Source organism: Hyla sarda, chromosome 2 (assembly GCF_029499605.1).
Source record: "Hyla sarda isolate aHylSar1 chromosome 2, aHylSar1.hap1, whole genome shotgun sequence".
NCBI classification, from domain to species: domain Eukaryota; kingdom Metazoa; phylum Chordata; class Amphibia; order Anura; family Hylidae; genus Hyla; species Hyla sarda.
The window spans coordinates 7,946,718-7,960,550 of NC_079190.1; the positions used below are offsets into that span (position 1 = coordinate 7,946,718).

General features: G+C 46.0%; 1 protein-coding gene across 1 annotated transcript; it reads left to right on the forward strand.

Annotated features, from left to right (window-relative positions):
* The first annotated feature begins 9,412 nt into the window (after positions 1-9,412).
* On the forward strand, positions 9,413-10,375 carry LOC130357189 (olfactory receptor 1496-like). The gene has a single exon (XM_056559728.1). The coding sequence runs from the start codon at positions 9,413-9,415 to the stop codon at positions 10,373-10,375; it is 963 nt and encodes a 320-aa protein (XP_056415703.1).
* The last annotated feature ends 3,458 nt before the right edge of the window (positions 10,376-13,833 follow it).

The window sequence follows — 13,833 nt, forward strand, 5'->3', positions numbered from 1 at the left end:
TAACATTGTGTGTATTTGAGTGTATGTGAGTGTATGTATAACATTGTGTGTATGTGAGTGTATGTATAACATTGTGTGTATGTGAGTGTATGTATAACATTGTGTGTATGTGAGTGTATGTATAACATTGTGTGTATGTGAGTGTATGTATAACATTGTGTGTATTTGAGTGTATGTATAACATTGTGTGTATGTGAGTGTATGTATAACATTGTGTGTATGTGAGTGTATGTATAACATTGTGTGTATGTGAGTGTATGTATAACATTGTGTGTATGTGAGTGTATGTATAACATTGTGTGTATGTGAGTGTATGTATAACATTGTGTGTATTTGAGTGTATGTGAGTGTATGTATAGCAGTGTGTGCATGCGCATGAATGTGTGTATAGCATTATATGTATAACATTGTATGTAATTGTTTGTTTGTGTATGTATGTATAATAGTGTTTCTATGTATATGAGTGTATGTATAACATTGTGTGTATGAATGTAAGGCTACCTTCACACTGCCATTAGCACACGGCAGTGTGACGGCCATAGGGGGAGCCCGGGAGAATGGCAGGAGAAAAATTACTGCAAGAGACATCTTTTTCTCCTGCTATTCCCGTAACTAAAAAAAAAAAAAAACGGGTCCCAGTGGTCCCAATAATAGTAAATGGGAGCTGCTGGGACCCGTTGTTGCCTGTTGCTCCCATCCACGAGAATGGCCATTAAACTGGTGGGCTTTTCCTGGCCAGTTAAACTTAGGCCTCCTGCAACCTTCTACTCACTGTTCACACACAGCATTTGCAACCTCTTGCTGTGTGTCTCGTCCATCTCACTCTTGGGGCCACTCACAGCTCGGGCTGTGTGTTCCTCACCAGGACCCCTGCCTCTCGCTACAGCTGTCTTCTAGGGAGAGACCCCAACTACACTGTCTGACTTCCTTTGGAACACCCTTCCCCTCTCGGCTACCTCATTAATTAGGCCACAGGTGAAGGTTTCTCCAGGGTTAGCTAGGGAAATACACCCTTACCTTGCCACACTGTCACAGTATGTATAATATTGTGTGTATGTATAGGAGTGTATGTATTTGTATGTATAAAATGGTTTGTATGTATATGATTGTAGGTATAACATTGTGTGTATGTATAGGAGTGTATGTATATGTATGTATAACATTGTTTGTATGTATATGATTGTATGTATAACATTGTGTGTATGCATGCGTGTGTGTATTACATTGTAAGTCTGCATGTTATTGTCTATGTATGTCAGTGTTTGTGTATGTATAACAATGTGTATACATGTGAGTATATATATATATATATATATATAACATTGTGTGTATGCATGTGAGATGTTGGTGTGTTTTCAGTCGAAAGCGGACTATGATGCCCTTTATTCGAAAACAGAAAATCATGTAAAAGAATTGGAGGATTCCATAGATAAAAAGTCCATGTCTCAGAGGATGATGATGGCAATGACCAGGTGCATGATGGGGGAGGAGGAATAATCCCATTGGGAGAGATTTATGAAAACGTGTCCAGAGGAAAAGTTGCTGTTTTGCCCATAGCAACCAATCAGATCGCTTCTTTCATTTTTTACAGGCCTTTAAAAAAAAGTGAAAGAAGCGATCTCATTGGTTGCCATGGGCAAAACAGCAACTTTTCCTCTGGACATGTTTTGATAAATCTCCCCCACTGTCCTCAAAATCAGGAAAAACACCTGACTAAAGAAAGGTAACATCATCTCCTCAGAAATGGACACCTCCAAGGAACCTACAGATACAAGATGTGTCACCTGAGGGACAAAGACACTTAAAATATCTAAAACCAAAAGGAAACCAAGAGAAGGGGCAACACAAAGGACAGAAAATGTACAAAGAATGGTGACCAATGGTTGTCTGAGTCTACACAGGAACACAAAAGGATAAACAGTTCTACAACAGTCCAAAAAATTGAAAGGTTCCAAATAATGGTGCATAACTTAAAGGGGTACTCTGGTGGAATTTTTTTTTTTTTAAATCAACTGTAATTTAATTAAAATTACTTTTAATTAAATATCTTAATCCTTCCAGTACTTATCAGCTGCTGTATGCTCCAGAGGAAGTTGTGTAGTTCTTTCCAGTCTGACCACAGTGCTCTCTGCTGCCACCTCTGTCTGTGTCAGGAACTGTCCAGAGCAGGAGAGGTTTGCTATGGGGATTTGCTTCTACTCTGGACAGTTCGTGATATGGACAGAGGTGTCAGCAGTGAGCACCGTGGACAGACTAAAAAGCTGCTGACAGCAGCTGACAAGTACTGGAAGGGTTAAGATTTTTTTAACTAGAAGTAATTTACAAATCTGTTTAACTTTCCGGCACCAGTTGATTTGAACACATTTGTTTTTCACCGAAGTACCCCTTTAATTCGGTACAGTGACCCCCCGACCGACAATGGCCCCGACATATGATGAAACCGACATACAATGCTTTTTTATGTCGGGGCCATCACATTAAGTGCTATCCGGCAGTGCCAAATGCTTAAGCTGCTGCCGGATAGCAGCTTAATGTTCCCCGTGTGGTGCGGTAAGTATTACTTACCCCTCCACGATGCTCCCGGGTGCCCTCCGGGTCCAGCGCTGGTCTTCTGGTGTCTTCTCGGCCCTCTCCGATGACGTCAATACGCTGCTGCGCACGTCATCCAATAGGAATGGCGTACGCAGCGGCGTTATGACGTCGCTACGCAGGCCCAGTAAGGCCTTGTGGAAGAAAGCAGAGGACCGGAGAAGACAGCGGAGGACCGGAGAAGACAGCAGAGGACCGGAGAAGACAGCGGAGGACCGGAGAAGACAGTGGAGGACCGGAGAAGACAGTGGAGGACCGGAGAAGACAGCAGAGGACCGGAGAAGACAGTGGAGGACCGGAGAAGACAGCGGAGGAGCGGAAAAGACAGCAGAGGACCGGAGAAGACAGCGGAGGACCGGAGAAGACAGTGGAGGACCGGAGAAGACAGCGGAGGAGCGGAAAAGACAGCGGAGGACCGGAGAAGACAGCAGAGGACCGGAGAAGACAGCGGAGGACCGGAGAAGACAGCAGAGGACCGGAGAAGACAGCGGAGGACCGGAGAAGACAGTGGAGGACCGGAGAAGACAGCAGAGGACCGGAGAAGACAGTGGAGGACCGGAGAAGACAGCGGAGGAGCGGAAAAGACAGCAGAGGACCGGAGAAGACAGCGGAGGACCGGAGAAGACAGTGGAGGACCGGAGAAGACAGCGGAGGAGCGGAAAAGACAGCGGAGGACCGGAGAAGACAGCAGAGGACCGGAGAAGACAGCGGAGGACCGGAGAAGACAGCAGAGGACCGGAGAAGACAGCGGAGGACCGGAGAAGACAGTGGAGGACCGGAGAAGACAGTGGAGGACCGGAGAAGACAGTGGAGGACCGGAGAAGACCGCAGAGGACCGGAGAAGACAGTGGAGGACCGGAGAAGACAGCAGAGGACCAGAGAAGACAGCGGAGGACCGGAGAAGACAGTGGAGGACTGGAGAAGACAGTGGAGGACCGGAGAAGACCGCAGAGGACAGGAGAAGACAGCGGAGGACTGGAGAAGACAGCAGAGGACCGGAGAAGACCGCAGAGGACCGGAGAAGACAGTGAAGGACCGGAGAAGACAGCGGCGAGCCCAGCGGAGGCCCGGGGACACCATCTCGAGCGGTGGGGACAGGTGAGTACAGCTTCCTATACTTTACATTGCACGAATCCCTCAACATACGATGGATTCGACAAACGATGGCTCGTTTGGAACAAATTACCATCGTATGTTGAGGGACCACTGTACTTATGTTCTTATGATCTTTCTCACATTTTTCTAACACAATCTGTTGTAATCTCAACGAATGTTGTAGATGGGCCTCATCCCAAGTTGCTATGAAATCACTATCATTGGTAAACCGGGATTTATATGACCGTAAACCCCCCGTAAGTCCGTTCACATTCAGTGTATGCCATGAGGGACTGTGAGTGATCCTCGTATTTCTTCTTTCGATTTTTATTGTGTTCATTCTAGTCATGGCTGCTGATATCATTTGGGATCCACTGGGTATGAATCGCGCTTAAGGACATCGGGTGTAAATGTATGCCCTCGTCCCACTCCTCAGCTTCACTGGGAGCAGGACAAGGGCGTACATTTACCCCGATGTCCTGTAAGAGTTATAAAGTACATTTTGTACCACAAAAGTAAACCCCATAGAACTCAATGGGGAAAAAAAGAATTATATAACTCTAAGAAGGCACGGGAAGAGGAAAAAAACATCCACTGAAGTTGGAAGAAGTTAATAGACCATAGACCAGTGGTCCCCAAACTGTGGCCCTCCAGATGTTGCAAAACTACAACTCCCAGCATGCCTGGACAGCCAACGGCTGTCCAGGCATGCTGGGAATTGTAGTTTTGCAACATCTGGAGGGCCACAGTTTGGGGACCTCTGCCATAGACTTTGCACAGAATGCATATAGTGTTATGGTGCTAAAACAAATGGTGATAACGACCAGAGAGCTTTATGGTTACCGAATATTTTTTCTAATTCCTATATATTGAGTTAAAAATTTGAACTTAAATGGGCACTCTCATTAAAACTAATTTTCTCTATCGGCTCCATTGGGGGACACAGACCGTGGGTGTATGCTGCTGTCTCTAGGAGGTGTGACACTATGGTGATAAAAAAAAAAGGCAGCTCCTCCCAGCAGGATATACCCGCCTTCAGGCTCTGAGCTAGTCAGTTTAAGCTTAGTGTCTGAAGGAGGTGGACATGGTCTGGAATTCTCCAGTCCAGGTCTTCTGTTTTTTGTTTTCCTAGTATAGGGACGTGTTAGTTTTTTTATTCCTTTTCTTTTCTGTTTTCAGGTGGGGACTCAGGGACTGCGGTTCCCCGTTTCCCCATTGCGATTGTGGGGGCACAGACATTGCGTATATGCGCTGTTAACCCCCCCTCGCCAACGGTCAGCGCTTGGGTGGTGCCTCACGGGTCCGGAACCCCCTTATTTCCCTGCTCTCCTCGCTCGCGCATAGCAGCCAGGCGTGATGCAGGTAACTAAAGCGGACTGAAGACTTCACTGAAGACTCCATAAGGTAGGTTCTTCTGACTGAGGTAAGTACTTTCCCCCTTTTCTCCTTAGGTACGGACTCGCAACAGCTGGAGACCCCCTGTTTTGGCCCACCTTCAGTTTTTTGGGGCAAGCTTTCAGGGGCTGCACTTTAGCCGCGGCACTGTCCCGGGCGCTTTCAGCGCCGGCTTACTTTCACTTTGCCGGCAGCACCTTATTCGCGGCTGACAGTCGCGGCGCTTGCCGGCAGCGCCTTATCGCGGCTGACAGCCGCGGTGCTCCTATGAGCCGGGCGCTTCTGCGCCGGCTTCTTTCTTTTCCCCGGCAGCTTCTGCCGGCATTGGCCGCCCGCTCTATTCCCCTGAGCGCACAAACGGCCAACAGGTGCGCTCGGGACAAGGAGCGGGCGCCATGACAGTTTCTCTTTGGTGGTCTGTAGCTCCGCCTACAGGGCTGGGAGCACTCAGAGGCGCAAAGCAGCCTCCAATCAGCGTCGTGGGCGCGAATTTCAGTGGGAAGGGGTCAGTTAGTTAGTGCCTTGCTTCAGGCATGCCCCCCTTTTCCTTTTGGCTGGCCTGTCTCACTCTCTAGCTGCACAGAGTGAGTCTCCTCACTGCAGCTGACAGGGGACACAGACGAGGGGGAGAAAGTTCCTATCTCCCTTCTTTTCCCACATTATGTCCGTACCCAGAGCTGTTCCTCTAAACAGAGACCCGGAACCTCAGTGACTTACTATCTCTGTAAGCACTGTAATACCAAGATGTCTGGCTCTGCTGAGCCCACTTGCCCTGCCTACTCCACTGCTCCCCCAGACCCCCTGGTACCCCCTGATGCCCCTTCAGTCCCAGTGGATCCAGCCGCTCCCCCAGCCTGGGTTTCTTCCCTGACCCAGTATATGGCTGACTTGACCCAAGTCTCTCGCTCGGTGGCTAAGGCCTCCTGGGAAGTGGTGTCCGCCTTGAAGGGGTCTTCCCTGCGCAGGACTTCTGGAAGGGCTCGCTCCTCGTCTCCACATACTTCACGCTCTCACAAGCGGCCTAGGGGTGCCTCGTCTGACTCTTGCAATGAGTCTTCAGATAGACGTGAGCGTTCCCCTCGTGGGTCCCGCTCCCGCCTGTCATCTGGGCACAAACGTCGCTCCTCCAGATGACGTTCTCAGAGTCGCCGCTCTGCCATGCCAGAGCCGCGTACCTGGTCAGAGTCGCCCCCCTCCAGGACTGCCTCTACTCATTCCCATTCCCCTGGTGAACTGGTGGGCGAGGCTTCCAAGCCGGCATCTGACTCAGAGGACCGCCCAGACTCAGTTGCAACGGTGAACTCTTTGATGACAGCCCTAAGAGACACCTTTCACTTAGAGGACCCAGGATCTTTGGATGTCAATCCAGGAGTTTCCTTTCATCGTGCTAAGCCTGCACCTCAGAAGTTCAGCTCTCACGCTGACTTTGACGACATTCTGGAAACCGCATGGAAACACCCAGACAAGAGATTCCCGGGAATCAAGACAATTCAAGATCGTTATCCATTTGACAAGGTATTTGTCCCTAAGGTGGTTTCCCCTCACTCAGTGGATCCATCAGTTTCCCGGATCAATAAGGCGACTACACTGCCTCTGGCAGATGCCGTTGCCTTCAAGGATCCCATGGACAAGAAAGTGGAATATTTAGCAAATTTGTCACTGAAGCTGCTGGCTCTTCTCTTCTTCCCATCTTCGCCTCGACATGGGTGTCCAAGGGCCTGTCGGAGTGGTGCCAAAAGCTCCGTCAGGATATCATAGCCAGATCTCCCCCGGAGGATCTATCTGTTTTGGCTCTCCAATGCTCTAAGGCCGGAGATTTTCTGTGCGCAGCTTCCATGCAGGCAGCCCGTTGTTCTGCATATGCTGTAGGTCACCTAGCGGCTCTCCGCCGCTCTATGTGGCTTAAAGCTTTGAATGCGGATGCCGCTTCCAAAAGATCTCTCATTGAGCTTCCCTTTACGGGTGGCCGTCTTTTTGGCATACGCCTTGATGAGATTATCTCCGAGGCAATGGGAGGTAAGAGTTCCTTGTTACCTCAAAATAAGGCTCGCCCTACTTCTCAAAGGAAGTCCTTTTCCTTTTGGACCTCCAGCTCCAACAAGGGGTCCAGGCAGGCGCCCTCGCGGGATAAGAAGGCTCCCTCGTTCCGGGCTCACCCGTCTTGGAAGTTGGACTCCAACCGGACTGGCCGTTTTGCGCCCAAATCAGCAACCGCAAGCCCACTTCTGCATGAAGTGAGGCCCCCACCCGCGGTTTCTTCTCGGGTGGGAGGTCGTCTCTTACTTTTTCGAGACATTTGGACCTCTCACATTCAAGACTCTTGGGTCAGGGACGTGGTGTCCAACGGTTACCGGATCGAATTTGCATCCCTTCCGAGGGACCGCTTTTTTCGCTCCCGGACCCCCCGGGCAGTTTCAAGCGGCTCTCCAGTCTCTGCTTCTTCAGGGGGTGATTGTTCCTGTTCCTTCAGGGGAACGGTTTCGGGGTTTCTATTCAAATCTTTTTGTCGTCCCCAAGAAGGACGGTTCTGTGCGTCCAATTTTGGACCTCAAACGTCTCAACCATCATCTTCTCATCTGCCACTTCTGAATGGAATCCCTCCGTTCGGTAGTGGCGTCCCTGGAACAAGAGGAGTTTCTTTCAACGGTGGACATCAAGGATGCCTACCTCCATGTGCCAATATTTCTGGGCCATCATCGGTACCTCCGCTTTGCGGTTCCGGAAGGGCACTTTCAATTTGTAGCCCTCCCCTTCGGTCTAGCCACGGCTCCTCGGGTCTTTACAAAGGTCCTTGCGCCGGTGATGGGTGGTTGTGTAAGTGTTGCATTCTGGTCAATAAATCCTCCTTTAAGTTTACCTACCTGTCTGGTTGATCAGCGCCGTGAGCCGGGTTCCTTTAAAGCCAAACATCCACCACAGGGGGGAATAGCCCACTGGCAGAGCAGCCCCAATGTCACCCAAACCAGACCCTGTGCCTCACCTCCCCACAAACACAGCACCATGGCAGCATTGGACGCTGCACGGCACAGCACCAGAGTTAACAGGTCACAAAGTTCACTTTTTTTTTTTTTTTCAATATTTGAATTCACATCATGGGAGATTTATCAAAACCTGTGCAGAGGAAAAGTGGACCAGTTTCCCCATAGCAACCAATCAGATTGTTTCTTTAATATTTAGAGGCCTTTTCAAAAAATGAAAGAAGCGATCTGATTGTTGCTATGGGCAACTAGTCAATTTTTCTTTTGCACAGGTGTTGATACATTTCCCCCAATGTGTTTTCTATCCCCCTGTTTTTTCGTTTTTACTTGGTCAGTACACTGCCCCTCCCCCTCAGCCCAGGCCTATATAAATTGGCAGGAAGCTGCATTCTTTCTGGCAGCCTCCCAGTCTTTGACTGGAAGCACATGGTAAGTGAGCTTTTACACCTGTTCACACTGGTGCTGCTCTGTGCGACGTCCATTGCTGACGCGGGGCCGTGTCTGTGGAGAGGCGCAGCCCAGGGTCTGGTTTGGGCTGGATTGGGGCTGCTCTCCCAGTGGACAGTTCCCCCTGTGGGTACTGAAGTTGCGGTGGTGGTGGTTGCCGCCCAGTGCAGCACCATATTATGCTAGGGACATTAGGGACCCGCTACTTGTAGGTGGCCATGAAGTGGCTAGTGGGCTTGTTTTTTCTTTTAATCATGTGAAATAAATTTTGGACTTTTATTATATATTTTTTGGGGAGCTGGAGTATCACACTATTCATTTGGATCATTTGACACCAGGATACGGATTGGCTTTTTGCTCTGTGCTTAACAAATCATCCCTAAATCCTCCTGACTCCAACCAATGAATGGCGGTGAGCTGGTTTTCTTTTCTTTCTCCTTTCTTAGATCATTGTGCATGTTGTGGATGTGCGACCATGTCTGTTTTTTTTCTCTATTTGAATTCGAATTATAAAATTTAACAAGATCATGAGAGGTACTCTTTAATATCCTCTGTCTATGGATAATAGACTTAACCATTATATATGAGGTCACTGATTCTCTTATTATTCTAAATGGAATCACAACACCCTCAGCAGTTTATCCAGATAAACAGAACTTCATTAGTGAAGATGTCTAAGTCTCCAATGATCTTATTAGTTGCAGTCAAAGTCTGGAGTTAGAATCCACTGGGCAAAAGTCCCTGGTGCCTCCCGCTGCTCATCTGTAGTATTCTATTCAGAAGAACTCCCTACCACTGATATAGTTCTATATAAGAACCTGATTTTCATAAGCAAGTAGATCCAGTCAGTAAGGCCGTTACTAACCCTGCAGTGTTTATCTACATCAACCTGAGCAAAGTCTTCAACAATGGTAAATGTGTCTATGGTCTTCGACATCTATGACTTTGTTCTCTTAGGTCTCGTGGAATTGGAGAACCTGAGATATTTCTACTCTGTGGTCGCTCTTGTATTATATCTCAGCACAGTGTTCTTGTCCACATTAATTGTGTATGTTGTATGGACAGAAGAATCCCTCCATGAACCTATGTACGTCTTCATATGTAACCTGGTGGGGAACGTCATGGTTGGCAGCTCAGCATTCCTCCCCAAGCTGACCATAGACTTGTTCTCCGGATGTACCACCATCTATCTGTCAGTATGTCTGACCCAAGCATTCTTTATTCAGAGCTTTGCTTTTGTAGAGATACTAACTTTTACCATCATGGCCATTGATAGATATTTGGCTGTTGGTTTTCCATTGAGATACCACTCTCTGATGACCAATAAGAAGGCTCTACAGTCCTTGACTATCATCTGGTTGGTGGTCTTAATTGGCAGATTGGTGGGGGTCATGTTGCTCTTCAGGTTAGCACTATGTGGTAATAGCATACAAAATGTGTACTGTGAAACAACGTCTCTTATCCGGTTGGCTTGTGCCAGTACAGCCATCAATGACACTTGGGGGATTACTTGGACTTTGCTGACAACCACAGTCTCCATAATCAGTGTAATATACTGCTACATACGGACATTTCTTGTCTGTGTGAAGATCTCTATGGCAGCCTCCCAGAAAGCCATCCACACACTGGTGACCCACATAATCACATACTCTACTTTCATGGTAGCTACTTTATTTGTCGGTTTCAGGTACAGGTTAAATGGTGGTTACCTATCTACGGAGACAAACACTGTATTCTCAATTGGCGGAATGATGGTCTCCATTACCCTAAATCCTCTGATCTATGGGATACGGACAGAGGCTTTAAAGAAAAAGATGATTCAGACTTTAAAGGAAATTATTCAGAAGCAGGCATTGGGTACAAATAAGTAAAGCGCTGTCTGTGAGATCATTTTATATTTAAAGGGGTACTCCAGTGAAAAACATTTTTTTTTTTCAAATCAACTGGTGCTAGAAAGTTAAACAGATTTGTTAGTTACTTCTATTTATAAATCTTAATCAGCTGCTGTATGCTCCACAGAAAGTTGGGTTGTTCTTTTCTGTCTGACCGTTGTGTTCTTTGCTGACACCTCTGTCTGTGTCAGGAACTGTCCAGAGCAGGAGAGGTTTGCTATGGTGATTTGCTCCTGTTCTGGACAGTTCCTAACATGGACAGAGGTGTCAGCAGAGAGCAAAGAAATTAAAATAAAAAAAAGAACTTCCTCTGGAGCATTTAGAAGTAATTTCTGTTTAAATCTGTTTAACTTAATGAGCCGGTCTATATAAAAATAATTGTTATCCACTGGAGTACCCAACATGTGCCAAAGTTAAAGAGTACCTATCATCAAAAAATGTTTTGATCTGTTACAGTTTATTAAATATTAAACAACTTTCTAATTGGATGTATTTAAAAAAATGCTTTATTCTATGTCTATTTTCAATTTGAAAATGTGGCCACTAGGGATCTCCCTAGGAGTCCAGGCCGCAAGCGTTTTCAGAAATTGCAGATGCTGCCTGAGCACGTGACGAGCTCAGCGCAGCTCCCAGCCTGTCAATCAGACAGATGGGAGCGAGCGCTGCGCTCGCACCAGTGCAGGGCGCGCTCCTGACTCGGCCGGCCAGCAGCGTCTTAAGGCTCCGCCCCCTGACAAGGAGAGCCGGCGCTTGTTCTGCATTTAGGACACATCGGGTCTGCCCTGGAGTATCCCATATGTGTGATCGAGGTCTTCCTTTGGCATATATTATAAATAGTGATGATCATACATACAGGAAGAAGGGCAGAAGCTGGCCCTGACAGGCATCAGATGATGTCGCGCCTGGTGGGCCACGCCCCCTTCCTTCCCTCGCACACAGCTCCAAACTGAGCTACCAAAGATAGAAGAAAATAGGTATTTACAGGGGATTTTGAATTTAAAAATGGACAGGGATAGAGATAGTTAGAGTCAGGGACAGATGGGGAGGGGGATTAGGGAAAGTGTAGTTGAAGATAGGTACTCTTTAAATTTAAGTTAAATTCAGTTTAAAGGGAATCTGTTACCAGTTTCATGCTGCCCAAATCAAAATCAGCTTAAAACAGTGACACTCACCTTTAACACAGGGCACCTGCCCAGAATACTTAGAGTTCAATTCCTGGTCCAAATTCTATATATATATATATATATATATATATATATATATATGTATATTTACTCCAGCCAGTCCGAATGCATCTTAGATCACCGTGCTGTGGTTCCCTGTCACTATTTCATGCTGCTCATGGTTTAGACAACATAAAACTAGCAACAAGTTCCCTTTATTTAAAATGTTTAACAATGCAGGAACTTTAGAAACAGCCTGGACTTCACCTCCGCCTCCATTTACAGCTCCTATTCAGACCTATGTGTTTTACAGAATACAATCCCTCCCTGTGTAGTCTGATCCTTCGTCAGAATTCATAGTCCGTTTATCATTCAGTTTAGATGCAGAGCAAAAAAACTTGTAACATGAAAACATTTTGTGCATATACAGGAAGGTACATTTCACACATCCAAAGGTCATGGGGGGCTTTTGAGGTATAATGCACTGTTGCTTTTAAGTCATTATCTGGTGTCATGTAAGTACTCAAGTTGTACCACTTAATTATTAAGTAAGAATCCTAAATGGTGTAAGCCTCTATTGTTATTGGATACCAATCTACAGGGTGCGCCATTTATATGGATACACCTTATATATACCCTATATACTCTATACAGTGCGCCATTTATATGGATACACCTTATATACACCCTATATACTCTATACAGGGATGGCCATTTATATGGATACACCTTATATACACCCTATATACTCTATACAGGGTGCGCCATTTATATGGATACACCTTATATACACCCTGTATACTCTATACAGGGTGCGCCATTTATATGGATACACCTTATATACACCCTATATACTCTATACAGGGTGCGCCATTTATAGGGATACACCTTATATACACCCAATATACTCTATACAGGGTGCGCCATTTATAGGGATACACCTTATATACACCCAATATACTCTATACAGGGTGGGCCATTTCTATGGATACACCTTATATACACCCTATATACTCTATACAGGGTGCGCCATTTCTATGGATACACCTTATGTACACCCTATATACTCTATACAAGGTGCGCCATTTATATGGATGCACCTTATATACACCCTATATACTCTATACAGGGTGGGCCATTTATATGGATACACCTTATTTACACCCTATATACTCTATACAAGGTGCGCCATTTATATGGATACACCTTATATACACCCTATATACTCTATACAGGGTGGGCCATTTATATGGATACACCTTATATACACCCTATATACTCTATACAAGGTGCGCCATTTATATGGATACACCTTATATACACCCTATATACTCTATACAGGGTGGGCCATTTATATGGATACACCTTATATACACCCTATATACTCTATACAGGGTGCGCCATTTCTATGGATACACCTTATATACACCCTATATACTCTATACAGGGATGGCCATTTATATGGATACACCTTATATACACCCTATATACTCTATACAGGGTGCGCCATTTATATGGATACACCTTATATACACCCAATATACTCTATACAGGGTGGGCCATTTATATGGATACACCTTAATAAAATGGGAATGGTTGGTGATATTAACTTCCTGTTTGTGGCACATTAGTATATGTGAGGGGGGAAACTTTTCAAGATGGGTGGTGACCATGGCGGCCATTTTGAAGTCGGCCATTTTGAATCCAACTTTAGTTTTTTCAATAGGAAGAGGGTCATGTGACACATCAAACTTATTGGGAATTTCACCACAAAAACAATGATGTGCTTGGTTTTAATGTAACTTTATTCTTTCATGAGTTATTTACAGGTTTCTGACCACTTATAAAATGTGTTCAATGTGCTGCCCATTGTGTTGGATTGTCAATGCAACCCTCTTCTCTATATACTACTATATACTACTATATACACTGCAGGAGAAATGCTAGCACAGGGCTCCAGTATCCGTATACACTGCTATATACTAGTATATACACTGCAGGAGAAATGCTAGCACAGGCTTCCAGTATCTGTATACACTGCTATATACTACTATATACACCGCAGGAGAAATGCTAGCACAGGCTTCCAGTATCCGTATACACTGCTATATACCACTATATACACCACAGGAGAAATGCTAGCACAGGCTTCCAGTATCCATATACACTGCTATATACTACTATATACACTGCAGGAGAAATGCTAGCACAGGCTTCCAGTATCCGTTTACACTGCTATATACTACTATATACACAGCAGGAGAAATGCTAGCC

Coding starts and splice junctions, on each gene's coding strand:
- LOC130357189 (XM_056559728.1), top strand. CDS start 9,413: ATGGTAAATGTGTCTATGGTCTTCGACATCTATGACTTTGTTCTCTTA.